This window comes from Battus philenor, unplaced genomic scaffold (assembly GCF_028537555.1).
Source record: "Battus philenor isolate CCGP_79_NKW_IND1 unplaced genomic scaffold, ilBatPhil1.0.hap1 SCAF_12, whole genome shotgun sequence".
In the NCBI taxonomy this organism is placed as follows: domain Eukaryota; kingdom Metazoa; phylum Arthropoda; class Insecta; order Lepidoptera; family Papilionidae; genus Battus; species Battus philenor.
The window spans coordinates 8,160,381-8,174,573 of record NW_027181674.1 but is presented as its reverse complement, the minus strand read 5'-3'; the positions used below and the strand labels follow the sequence as shown (position 1 = coordinate 8,174,573).

Below are 14,193 nucleotides of genomic sequence, written 5' to 3'. Positions count from 1 at the left end.
TATTATTTTTTAAAATCACGAATTGCCAGATTTATAACTCATAGGGAACTTATTTTTATACAACGTCGTATGTAAAAAAGAAGCGGATTTAGAGAAGATACAAAACGATAAGGAAAATAAATAAGCACGCCATGTATCTATTATTCTACATTTTTATATAAACCTTTTTACGCCTTACTTTATTTGTTATTACTATAATAAACTGCGATAACGAAGAGACTTATGTCGAGCAGTGAATGTCGAATGGCTAAAACTATGATAATAAATTGTCACATACTTTAATGATTAATAATTTTTGAAGATATTTCTACTACAATCGCATTCAAGTTCTTTTTACCTCTTTCAACTAGCATAGAAATATTGAATATAGTGGATATTAAATTGACATTTCAGTAGTTCAAAAACAATTAAAACTAATGTAAATATTTAATTGAAAATCGCCGATAAAGTGTAAGCTACTTATAATATTGTTATTTGAATTAAATAAAAAAAAAACCATTGAAGTTAAATTCAACAACGCAGTAGCCTAATTGAAGCACTTCTACTCAGACGTATACAGGTGAATGATATACTTGATAAATCTACAGGCTCCCATAATACGTGCAAAAATATCCGTTATCTGTGGAATACTCAGTACGTATGAAACCCTCTAATGGGTTTTCGGCACTTGAAAACTAGCCAGAATCGATAAAATGTGCATCTGGACGCTCACGAGTGTTCCGATTGATATATTGCTACACTTTAATGCTTTTAATGCCAAAATGAACTAAACACTTTCGACAGTGCGTTCGTTTTTGGTCCGATTATCAACCTGCAACGGGACTATAAACTTTTTAGTGTGTGTACTTAACATTTTAACGCACAGTTTACAGACATTTAAGCGGTCTTGCAGTTTCCTCTGATATATACACCATGCATCATTTGAGAATGCAAAATGTTGACATTCATTTATTCAATAATATTTTGGAATGAAAAAAAATTGTAATCAGATTTTACCATATGAACATCAACAATAATTATGCATCTCTGTTAAGAAACTTTTTAGTTTATAAACATTTTTAATCATAGTGATAAATTTTAATTTTAGTTAATATGTTTACTAGCAAAATCTATGATACTGAAAGATTAAAACACGTAATAGCAAAATGTCTTATCAAACTTTATCTTGCCTATTTTTTAATTCAATTTTCAACCGTTGAAAAGAACTTATATTAATAAAATCCGTACATCGAGTACAGCTGGCCAAATAAGAGAACTAAATGAAATATATATAGCGACACACAATATAGTAGTTAATATTTAACTGGTTTTTAAATAAGCGTACAAGAAGATACAGGGATATAAATTTTAACAATCTGTCGCGTTGGCTAACCGCGAATTAACACATAGGTTTGTTTGTAACCATTTTGTAATAGTCTTAGTGCTGCAGAAGAGATGGTTAACATTACTAACTATTACTTCAACTACATTGAAACACATTGACTAGCTCATAAAACGTTAGTCGTGCTGGAACGACACCAGAAATCTGGTCACAAGAAAGAAGTTTGTCTGTAAAAAACACACATGACAGTTTTCTCCAACCAACGCCACGGTATAAAAAGAAAGCAACTCGCTTACGCCTCATAAAAATGGTGCATTCATGGCTACAACAAGGTATCTGATGATATGATTTCTGGGATGTAACATAATTATCATGCTAAGATTATTCCTAAATTTTAACTTAGAATGGCACAAAAATTAAAAACATTAATCATCTTAAAAATATACAATTATATTTATATCACCTGTAAAATCTCTTAAATCACTTTTCTAAGAAGAAAATACAAAAAACCTTCCTCTCGTTATCAAAGTTTATTTAATGCAAAACAGATTTTGTCATCAGGATAACCCAACGAATTTATTGGTTTTCTAAATATATGTGAAGTACATTTTGTTGTTTTTTAAAAATTGTTTACACACTAACACATTCGTTGCGATGTCTACGTGTTTAAAATCTGCTAAGAGCAACTAAATATGATTTATCAATGACCCTGAATAAATAATATTTTATAATAAATGAATCAAGGAATGTTCCGAATACAGTTTAAATAATTTAACTTCGATATTTAGTCTTTTCGACTTTAAGCTTTGAAAAGTTAACCAAAACAAATATTAAAAAGTATATCGTAATGGTATTGTAGATAAATCTAGTATAAGAATGTGTGACCGACACGTCCGTATACAGATTTCAAAGACCAACAAACCTGTTAATGAGGTAGAAACATGGACTCTGACTTAATTACCTAACATAATAAGTAAAAGCGGAGATGATAATTTATTGCAATGATTTCTAAGTTACATAAAATATCTAAACACGTTTTCAAAAATTGTATAATCTAATTAAAAATTATCACCATAAAATTAATTTATAATTTTATATAATAAAAGAAAGTTTCTCGATATAATTGTTTTTCCTTTAATTTTTAACCAGAGATTATCACCAGTTAATCTAATAATATCGTCTAAATTTTCATGCTTCGTTATTTAGATGTGAAAATTAATTACTATTAAAAATTCAAAATAACTATCAATTTTAATATAATCTTTTTATACATTAGAATCGTTTTTAACCTTTCTGCGGAATTCCTAGAACAATTAGAAAGGTGAGGAAGTAATAAATAAAATGTGGGAGTGCCTAGTGATGGAATTCCCGGAGATGTGCTCTGAAACGGTCGTTAATATGAGGAAGAGATCTGACAACTCGATGAAAACGAAAGTGAAATGAGACAATCACTATTATATTTTTGTTTCCAATCAACCACACCATTTGGCAGTAATAGATTTTTTTTAATTTAAGTCCTTTTGGCTAACTATTTAAGTACTTTATCTGTGAAAATAAATTCTTAAATACACACTAAAAAAGCAACTTTTTATATACATATAATAATTTTTTTATTACAAAGTTCCACCAGATATCGCCTTTACTTAATTATAAAATCTAAAATTAAAAGTTTTTTACTAAATCAATATTTTAATAGCATACAAGTTTTTAGTTGATCGAATTGCGTGGAACTTTGTTCGTTGACTCATTTGCATGGATGATATTATTATCTACACCTTAAAATTTGTTATATTTTCTGATGCATTTCTGGCTGGCCATTTTCAGCAGATCAGCATTCCGAGCCGACGGTAGTTTACTACTTTAATATTAAAATAATCGACGATTGATGTGCATGTAAATGAGTACTTGAATAAAGATATTTTGAACTTGAATTACTTAACAATCCATATAAAATGTGCACAGAACGGAGATAAGTACTTTGTATATTCTTTGAAAAAACATCTGCTCTAAATTGTACATATGCCTATAAAATTAAGACTTCACTCTGTCAAGTTAACCGCCATAAAAGCTGTTTTTTATTATATTAACGTAATTTTTTTAAGACATCCAAAACATTAAAATGAACTTAAAATGTTAACACTTAGAAATTTACTACTGTGTTTAAAAAATATCATACAAGTTGCATTTTGAAAATACAAAACTAGTAACTCCTGAAACTACATCAAATTGGATGCCTTTTGGAGACGGTTATCCGCCCATGCACGCTCTTGAGAGTACGACCCGCAACCCGCGGCGGCGTAACACACTTTCTTCTATTGAAAGGAACATCCACCCACGAGTGTATTGACACGAATCATACCGGTTTCAAAATATAAAGTGGCGATTTCCGACTTTTGTGTGTTACGTAACAGTTACAAAAAGAATAACAGTTAATTTTTATTGCCTCTCCCCCGTTTTTTCGCGGGCGTTCGTGCGTATGCAAATTGGAAGAAATAGAAACATGTTAGATCGGGCCAATCAATTTATTTTCGAACCGCGATATCTTCCCCAAAATATTAGTTACACCTATTATGTATTAAGCTGATTAGTAGGAAATTACTTTTCAATGCAAATGAAAATAAAATTGAATAATACTAATACAAAAATAAAGGAGAGATTAGATAAACAAATTATTTTTTAAATAATACTAGTATTGGAATGCCAAGTTGAGCACTAAATATCACAATTAAATGGAAAAACCATATCAAGCAAAACTAATTAGTCTTTCAACAATCCAGTTACAAGAAACGCCTTGCGTTAGCAGTAAATCGTAACTGTTATAGAAAGTTTCAATAAAATAACTACTGTTCGCGCTTTCTCACAGTTTTACACTGTGCCGCTACTATAAAAAAACACAACTAGGAAAACGTTAAACATTATAAGTAACATTAGATTAAAAACTAAACTACATGTTATTCGTCTATACTCTATTGGAATAACTTATAGGATATAAGAAAACGAAAATTAAGATAATAATATTTCACATCGTTATAACGATATGGTGAGTACTATAGTACTCACCCTGTTTATAATATACAGGCTTTGTTAACCAATAAATAGAAGCCATCTTTAGAAAGAAAAAACAACCAATAATAGTTTTGTCTAAAAATGTAATTTTCGAAACCGGCTTCCCACATACTGATGCGATAAGGATTAAATCTTCAATTAAAATTACTATCTCTTGTGTACGAATATCATTTATTACTTAACAAGGATAAATGTTAATACGAAGACGACGAAAAGTTCGGTTTTAAAATGATAAGAATGTATAATAAATGTTTGGAAATGCCAATAAACAAACAGTAGTGACACCAATTACATCATATCCTCTTGGTTCAAGAAGATATTATTTAATAAGTGTCTACCGGTTACAACGACCGCCGTTTAGGTGCGTGCTTTGCTAAATTAATACTCATCGTGCTTTATGTAACAAGTGATTTTATTGCATGTCAAAGAGAAAATACAAAATATTATATCTTGGTCTAAAAATATTATTCTAAATAAAATATAAAAATCGCTGACGTTCTAGGTGACTTCGCAAGCAACTTCCATTTTAAGATTTTGTGAATTATTTGTTTGAGAGAGATATCAAGTTTAGATTATATAACATGTAAATCAATTGAACAAACGCGAAGCCTTTTGTTGGAGCAAATTTTGCACAACTAAGTGATCGCTTTAATTTTTTCCTTTTTAAAATAATTTAAAATTGTGTCTCGTTATTATATGAAAATGCGTATAACATGTAAAAGAAATATCCATGATTACATTGATAATACCTGAATTTTAATAATTTTTGTTATAATTTCATCGATGCTTGCTGGAAATAACTCTTAACATGTCAAATGTTACAATCAATTACGATATTATAGCCAAAGTAGAATACTAATAATATATATAACTTATAGAAGAGACTACGGAAGTATATCATTAATAATAATTAAAGCTGTAAAATGTTAAGCCGTAAATTCTTATGTTTATGAATCACTAAAGATCCATTATCGACATGTATTTATTTCATTGTTGTATAAGGAAGCGCCGGCGAATTTCTACCTAAGTATTGCATGAAAGGCGCGAACATTAAACAAAAATCGACTAATCGGACCATCGAGTTAATGAGTCGAATACCACCCACTGTGGTCAAGCATCGTTTACGAATCCCGCCGCCGTTTCCGTTCTGTGACGGACACTGATGCGTTCGCTTTTAAGGCGACTTGCACTCAGACAATTGTTTGCTATTCGATTTAACGCGAGGAGACTGGGGCATTAACGTAATGCGAGACTGTTTAATGTCAGCACACTTATTGCCCACGCGTCAAAAAGGGTTCATGTAACAGATTCGACTTTACATAAGCAAAAAATTAAAAGAGCGTACACAAAATTATACTCACGAACTAGTCTAAGGTAAAGTCGAATTATTATTTCCATCTCAACTGTCAAAGATTTCGGCTAAATGAACCAATTAAATAAAATAAACGGGAACGCAGAGTTTTGTAATTGTATACGTTAATTGCAGAAAATATTATGTACATTATTATGGAACATCATAGTTTCGAGACTTGAAAAATAAATGTAAAACTCTTTCTTGAAATAATCATACTTCTATTAGTATATTTTATCGATATTTAACTAACCAGTTAAATAGTGTACATACTGTTGTCCTGTTGTTTATTATATATTCTCAATATAAAAAAATGAATGAAATAGTTGTACCTATTAGAACTATTGTATAAGATCAGACTATGAAACAGTCTAAAAGTTGTTAACAATATTTTAAAATACTGCTATGTTAAAATAAAGTGAAAATAATATAAAACCTATTTTTTACATAAAATGAACACGTACATTGTAGTTACTAGTGAATAAAAAATAGAAAACTGTGAATTAACCCACTTTTGCCTTAAGTTACAAAATAAATATTATAATTACTTTCTGTGACGATTTTGGAAACTCACCTTTATTATGACAATATCCATTTAATGTGCCCCACTTATATTTTAGGTCCTCGACCTCACTACGAATGTTTAATTCGCTCGAAAATATTTTTTGATGTATTAATGAATTCTTACGATTGTTTTTCGTATTCGGTTGAAAAAGCGACACGATTTTATTTAGCGGACTCATTGTACGGAGTATAGAAAAACTTAAATACCAAATTTGAAAACACTGGAATCACATCAATGATTTAATTTTGTGTCACCGATTAATCATAAGAATTTTTACAAACTTTTGTAAAAAAAAACGCACAAAAAGTATATTTCGATATAAAATTGGAGCGGTCCAAATCCACTAGCAATTTTTTGTCATTACCGTTCGGATGCGCGCGCAACAGTGTCTGTCGTGCCTTCGTCTATACCTGGCGTATACTTTCTTCAGATTTAAACTTTCATTGGACAACGTTCAACCTGAATGTTTCACATGAAGCTTTGATTTCAAGCCTTTAAATGTATTGCACTTCACATGAGCACGTTCCATGTTATTTAGTGTTACTTAGACAATTAATGTAGTTATGGGTGAGGAATACGATTATGATATTCTTTATTAGCACATCCATGACTGTGAACACTAGTATCACATCCCTTGCAGTCCTAAAATCATAGTTTTGGTTATACTTTTAGTGTATACTCCCATTTTCGTGATTTTAATTATAAAGTTGCGTGTGCCACATAAATGATATTATATAAGACGCGAGAGTATACATAACTCTGAGAATTAAAAATCATTTGTATTATCATTTTAATCACCCAGATGCGAAGTAACGTAACAAAATTTATACGAAGTCGTCACGGTCGTGCTTTTGATTCTCCGCAAATAATTTTGGTTACCAATTGGAGGATGAAGAACATTCCCAAAGTATTTTTATTAACAATTCATATGTAAATTGTGTAAATGACATTGTGACATTGTCAATTACAAAATTTCTAAATTGACAATTCATTTACAAAATTTGCCTATAAAAATAGGGAAGGAAGAAACGTAAGAAAAAACATGATCGCGTCGTTCTGTGGTCGAACAAGCAGTAATAGTAGAATGTCAGAGTACCATTGCATTGAGTAGCATTGGTTTGGCTAGTGTTTTGAAAAAAGATCGGGAACATCGTCCAAGCAGCAATTTTTTTGTAAGAACAACGCGTTAGCTTACTCGGCCAAACTAACAATCTATAATAATGGCATCTAAAGAATTGTTTAGTTATCCTTGTTAAAGTCCAACCTTCCATAATACGGATTTCATTTATTCCCAAAAATAACAACTTCATGGCATTCGGTTTCATATGCCGAATATGCGTTGACTGCGTTCGAATACGACAAAGAAAAAGACCCTCAAAAAGGAGTGGGATTCTCACTACGGTTGGTTCAGATTCAAGGAAGACTAAAATAATAATTTCCTTAAACGAGCGTGCATACTGTTCGAACGAGCTCTCACAAAAATTCGCCTTGATCAATATTACTGTTTTTCACCTAACAAAAATTTAGCAAGTCATCGTCGATGGAATTTTTAAAAGAAATGTAAAAAACAGAATTGTATATTTATGATACTGTCAGCTTTACTACGTATTTTTTATATTTGAGAAAACATAAGTTATCCGAAAATAATGAATAAATAAACAATAGATCATTTAGTTTACTTAGTATAATTCTAGGCATACTAAAACATTTCAATGCCATTTACGTATCATAGCTAGTAACTTTTAGAAAAGCTATTTCACAAAATATGGAGTAAATATATATGTATATATATATATACATATATACATATACATATTCAATAAAATTACTTTTACATTAGTTCGCAATATTTACGTCATTTATGTTTATGTAAATATAATACATAAAGGAAGGGAGAAAAACTAATTTTAGTTTAAAAACGGATATTTTATACATTATAATATATACGTTTAAATAATGTATGTGATATCCGTTTAGTAATTAAATTGTACAATGTTTTAAATTCGGTACATTACGAAATATCGCTTAACAAATGCAGAAATAATATCGATTATGCATAAAATTTCACAATCTCGTAGAGGTATCGTTGAGTATTAAATGTAATCATGTCATTGTTCAAATACCAGGTTAATGATCCTTATCGACTTCCAAAAGTATTAAGTATAACGGACAATATTAACGATTATCGTCTCCACGTGTACCTTATACGGAAAATTATTTAAGTGCTTAATTATACGACAACAATATATGGTTATTTCATGTTTACATTAAATACGTACGGGCGTACAATCTTTTGCATGAAGCTCAAAAATATACGACAGCTCATTGTGTCGATTTAGGAAATGAAATATATAAAATAATTAGATAATAACACTGAATGATAAATAGCACAGACTTCAATGAATAAATATTACATCAAATTTACTTTGCTACTCCAGTTAATTTAATTTGATTCGATTTATTTTTCACTTTTTAAGTCCAAGTAATCAAAATATTTGATCCTCTGGACAGTTTATTATATTTAAAAACAATTACATAATTTACAGTTTACTTGTAACAATTTGTTTATTCAATCAGAGCTTACTCTGTGCAATTTTGATTGTTACGAAATGCCGTGAGGTTTACATTATTATTTTACCAAGGTAACCAAAATATAACACTAAGCATTTTAGATTTCAAGTCAACAAAGTGAGGTTTACATTATTATTTTACCAAGGTAACCAAAATATAACACTAAGCATTTTAGATTTCAAGTCAACAAAGTGAGGTTTACATTATTATTTTACCAAGGTAACCAAAATATAACACTAAGCATTTTAGATTTCAAGTCAACAAATAAGTCGAAATTTTAATTAACCGCATATGTACTTAAAAACTTGATCATAAATAAGGTAATACAAATCTTACTGACCTTTCTACAGGGATTAATTTTCGTGTTACTACTAAATTTGAGTCAGAACATTTCGCAATCGTAAAAAACTAAACTAAAAATCGTAACTACTAAATAAGTAGTTTCGTAACATATCTTTTAGTAATTGAACCATAGAATGCTTGAACATTTATTTGTTAAAAACACCATCATTATGCTGTTTTTCGCTTTCGCTTACAAGTTTACGTGAGTTTTAATTTTCTTTGCATATAAAAATTCTGGCATAATTTATTAATTTTTTAGAAATATTTATTGCTTTTAGTTGTAAATACCTCGATATAGTAATTATAATAGCATTTCAAAGTTCTTTAAAATCAACGTAACCTTTTCCAAATTTACAAACAAAAGTATACAAGCAAAAGATGATTTTCTAAGTACAAAATAAAATTTGTTATTAAGATAATCTAAAACATACGAAACTCAAATTTTGTCACCAAAGAAAAAAGAAAAGTTTATAATGAATTTGAATCCAAATGTATTAAAAAGACTATGTTTTGTAATAACATTATTGATATAAAATTTATAAAAATATAAATTAAATTAGGAACTTAGACGAACTAACCACAGTAATAGATAGCGCTATAATAAAGACACGGTTTCCTTGACAGATATTATTGTCAAAAATAAGAATTCGCTTAAACTATTTTAAAGTAATCAATTTCTTAATCATTATTATCATGGACACAAACATAAATATTAGCATGCCGTAAGTCAATGAGATATTTTTATTTGGTTATTTATTTAATATTTAGTTATGTTCAAACATTAACTAAATTTAACATTTCATCTTAAAAAACGATAAACATTTGTCAATATGCTTTGATCCGAATCAGTCTAGTGTGGGTATATAAGAAAAAAATTTTCATAGGAAACAAATTTCCAAGAAAATAAGGGCAATTACAGTTTGTAAATCTTACCCTTATCTGAGTAAATAAATTATTTATGTGTCCTTGCCTAAGCATAAATTGAATTAACATTTGAGGTGTTTACCTAAAATTAGTTTGATCTTAAAATGCGTGAGGTCTCTTGTGCCAAAATAAGTTTCACATTCGATATAGTAAATAAAATACTGACTGCAAAAAGAAAACCAAAATTTGTTTACTACGGATAGAGAAAAAAATAATAATTTTTAATTAACGTTAAATCTATATATAACTAAAGAAATAAAACCGCTGCTAAAGATATATTTTTAACCTTTGATTATTTATATAAAATAGGCCAACACCAGACATCACTACCAAAGAGAAAAACAGTTAATAAAAATATGTACTTACTATTTTGAAGAATATATGAATTAAATGTTTGATTTTAGTATTACATTTGTGTTAAATATTTCTAATCATAAGACATTGTCCTAAATCTAGAAAGATTATGAAAATATTTTTATATGCTATCTTAAGCAAAAACAAACGAGATAGACTGTACTTCCACAAACATCTCTTCTGTTTCCCCAAAATTATTTATTTTAAAATACAAGAGTAATAGTTTTCAGGGTAAATAATTTCAGAGTATCAAAAAGAAATGACCAAGAAATGCTGTAAAGCTTCTACGCTTAATAAATTTTCCGATCATTATGTCTTTCAGAAAATGAACGACTTTACATGGTGTAGTTATAGTGTGTGGGCAGTATATCGTAGCAGTTCTATATAAATGGTACTGGTAAGCAAAGACGTAAGCATAATTGGGTTTGGTTACATTCTATAGTTAACCAAAAGAGAACATACTTAAAAAAACTTTCCTTTTAAAAGAATCTAATCGAAGAACAGCTCCAAGCAACAAATTACATATGTAAAGTATGTGACAAATAATTTTTTTATACAATTTATTACTTGTATCGAAGCGAAAAATGTTCATTTCAATAGTTGCAAAAAATTACATAATAAGGAAAATGTAAAAATACATAGGCATCTGTAGTTAAAACAAGTACTACATTTTAATCAACAGTTTTCGAAGTGTTTACCAAGAAAATTTAAAACCGCGCCATCTATCATTAATATACTCAACTAATTTCAGTTGTAGGAAATTGTTTAAGAAAAAACTAAAATATAGATGGCAGCACAAATTGTAATGAGATCAAGAATAGTGAAAAAAGTTATATTATTATTTATGATCCAAATTAACAGTTTTCCAATATAATATATTGATTTTCAGATAGCGTCCTTAATAAAATGTTTCCAGTCAGTCAATTAAAAATAAGTAAAAATCAAAAGTAGGACGTGTTCTTTCTGTTCTCAGAACTCTTTATCGACAAAACTATAAGAGCAACTCAGCCGAGTAGCTTATAAACGAAAGTATGCAGGACGTTTTCTGTCCCAGATTTATAATATTTGGTGTAAAGTTACTTGGTTTAAAATAAACTAAGAAACAAATAAGTAGTAACGAGCCTACGTTTTTTTTTATCTGACTAACGTACCTGCACACGTGTCATGTGCAGATTTCGAGAGGGCAAGTTGCAGAGAGCGCTTACCTTAAAAAAACCTCCTTCAAGGTAGGAAAATACGAAGGCTACTTACGGAGTCTTGGCTTAAGCCGCTAGATACAATTTCACCGGATTGAACTTACCTTTAGTGGTGGCTAGCGTGTTAGGCCTCTGCACAGGCGCGCGGTGCGGTGGGGGTTTTCTAGGCGACGGCGGTGGAGCAAGCGAGGTGCGTGCACGCACCGCCACCGGTGACGACGATAGTTTTTGCACCACGCCATTTTTCTTTGCTGAAAATTTATTTTTTTATTAACATACTATTACAACACAATGTAACCTTACTTTATCTTGCTTTTAAGAATGATCATTATCATCATATCAACCGATAGACGCCCAATGCAAAGCTTAGGCCTCCCCCAAATATCGCCACAAGTTCCGGTCTTGCACTGCTGGCAGCCAGCGATTTCCCGCGATCGTTAACATGAAGTCAGTCTACCTGGCAGGGAACTTAGCCACGCCACGTCTATGGGCTCGTGGTCGCCCCACGAGAACAATTCGCTCCCAAAGGCCATCGATTTTATATTTACGTATCTGTATAAGATTTAAACCCTTGAAATTTCGTGGGAATATTCTTTTCCCCAAAGGAGTGGTTAAGTGAAGGCGTTCATTAATAAAAGCAAATTTTAAACTATAGCTTTCCTATGTTAGTCAGTATATTTATTAAATGACATGTTAAAAAATATTTAAAGAATGAATTATATGAAATTACACCTATAATGCAGTATCGATCCACACGAAGCGGGCGGTGGAAAGTTAGTCTATGATTATACTGATGTATTACTTGCTTTTTTACATTTCTCCATTTTGTTTTCATACCTCTTTTCAAAACAAGTTTTTTGTTTAATCAACAAAGCTATTGATATTCACTCATTAAAATTTAATCGTGTGTAGTATAAGTACAACATTACAAGCCTACGTGAAATCATGGAAATATACTGATATTATTCTGTTATAGCGTATAAAGCGAGCCACCAGTCTTAGTAATAGTAAACGATTCCTGTTGTCCTTCGGAATGTATCAATTCGTAAATAATATAACTAATGTTCTCATTAGTACAATTTTTGTTGGATTTATATTACACATTTGCACTCAACACATCGAAATCACTAAAGTGGATCTGAACCAAGGCTGGAAACCAGTTTTGTTCACCGGCACGAAAACAGCTTTGTTTTATACTGAGACGAAGTTCGGTGGGAACCTAATACAATGAAAAGCGATATGTCGTTTTACACATGTAGTCCGATACGAGACACCGTAATGCAGCGTGGAAGTGAAAGTGAGGAACAGGCTAGGTATTATTACAGGTTTATAGCAGAGATTTAATCCAATTGATTATGGTATATTAGTGGTACCATGTAATTGGGAGTTATTTCCGCACCAATTAATTCTAATTGTTTTTAAATTTACTAAAAGAGGTTCCGGGTAAATACAAAAAAAAGACTTGCGATTGTTTGTAAAGGCTTAGGAGGGAATACATTGAATATATTTTGCCATCACATTTAATTATTGATAGATACTAAGTGACTATTGAAATCAACATCTTGTAGCCTCTTCGTGATCTATAAGTACTTTTTTTAATATTTTACACAGTTTGATAACAATATACATTAATATTTCATTTATACAAAAGTAACTAAAGTCCAGCATATTGATAAGTTGAAGTGGCCTCAACAGCTGATAGGCCTCGGAATCCTTAAAGATCTGTAATGGAGACCACGCACCGGCAAACGCAATGTGGGACCGCATCTGACCACCCACAAGGTGGACAGATGACGTTGTCAATTCGTCGGAAGACGCCAGGTACAGGCCGCTACCGATACTATCTATTACAAATCTTTGAGAGAGACCTATGATGTCTAGCAGTGTACGTTCTGCGGGTGAAAAAATTATGTTGATGATGATGTAGTTAGTTAATAAATAAAGTAAATATTACTCATAAAAATAAAGCTCAATAGTTGAATTAAAACCCACATCACTTAATTCCTGTTACAATAAAACAAACCCAGGCAATTAAAAAAGTAAAAACAACTTTTGAGAACTAGTTGCCTTTTGACACACTTTCCAAAGGACAACTTTGCGTAGCCGCTATTGTCTACCTATACTTGGCAGTTACGTAACGCATTGTTATGAAACGACATGCACCTAGTCGTTCTATTAGTGATCTGTAGATAAAAAATAAATAAAACTTCTTATTTACAATTAACGTGAACGACGGATACTAACGACGTTTAGACTTTAAGCTCTTCCATTTACTTTAGACTAGTATTTCCAGTTGATTTTAAAAGGATTTTTTCTCTATATATCACATATACACAGATAAAGACTAACAACAATGCACAATTGACTTGATGTACGATGTATTCATCGGTTTTACATTAATGATAATTGACATTATTTCTTTACCATTTAACTTAATATGCAGACTAGGCATACATTCAGTTGTGAACATATAGTTAAAAATCAAGTAAAGTTCCAAAATAGT

At 30.5% G+C, this 14,193-nt stretch overlaps 1 protein-coding gene across 1 annotated transcript in view; it reads right to left on the bottom strand.

Moving 5' to 3' along the window:
* The window catches only part of toc (toucan), a 94,620-nt gene that overhangs the window by 28,362 nt on the left and 52,065 nt on the right, over positions 1-14,193 (bottom strand). Inside the window, exon 5 of the mRNA XM_068776341.1 lies at positions 11,795-11,941. Within this exon, the coding sequence (XP_068632442.1) occupies positions 11,795-11,941 (147 nt within the window). The remainder of the gene's footprint in view (positions 1-11,794; positions 11,942-14,193) is intronic.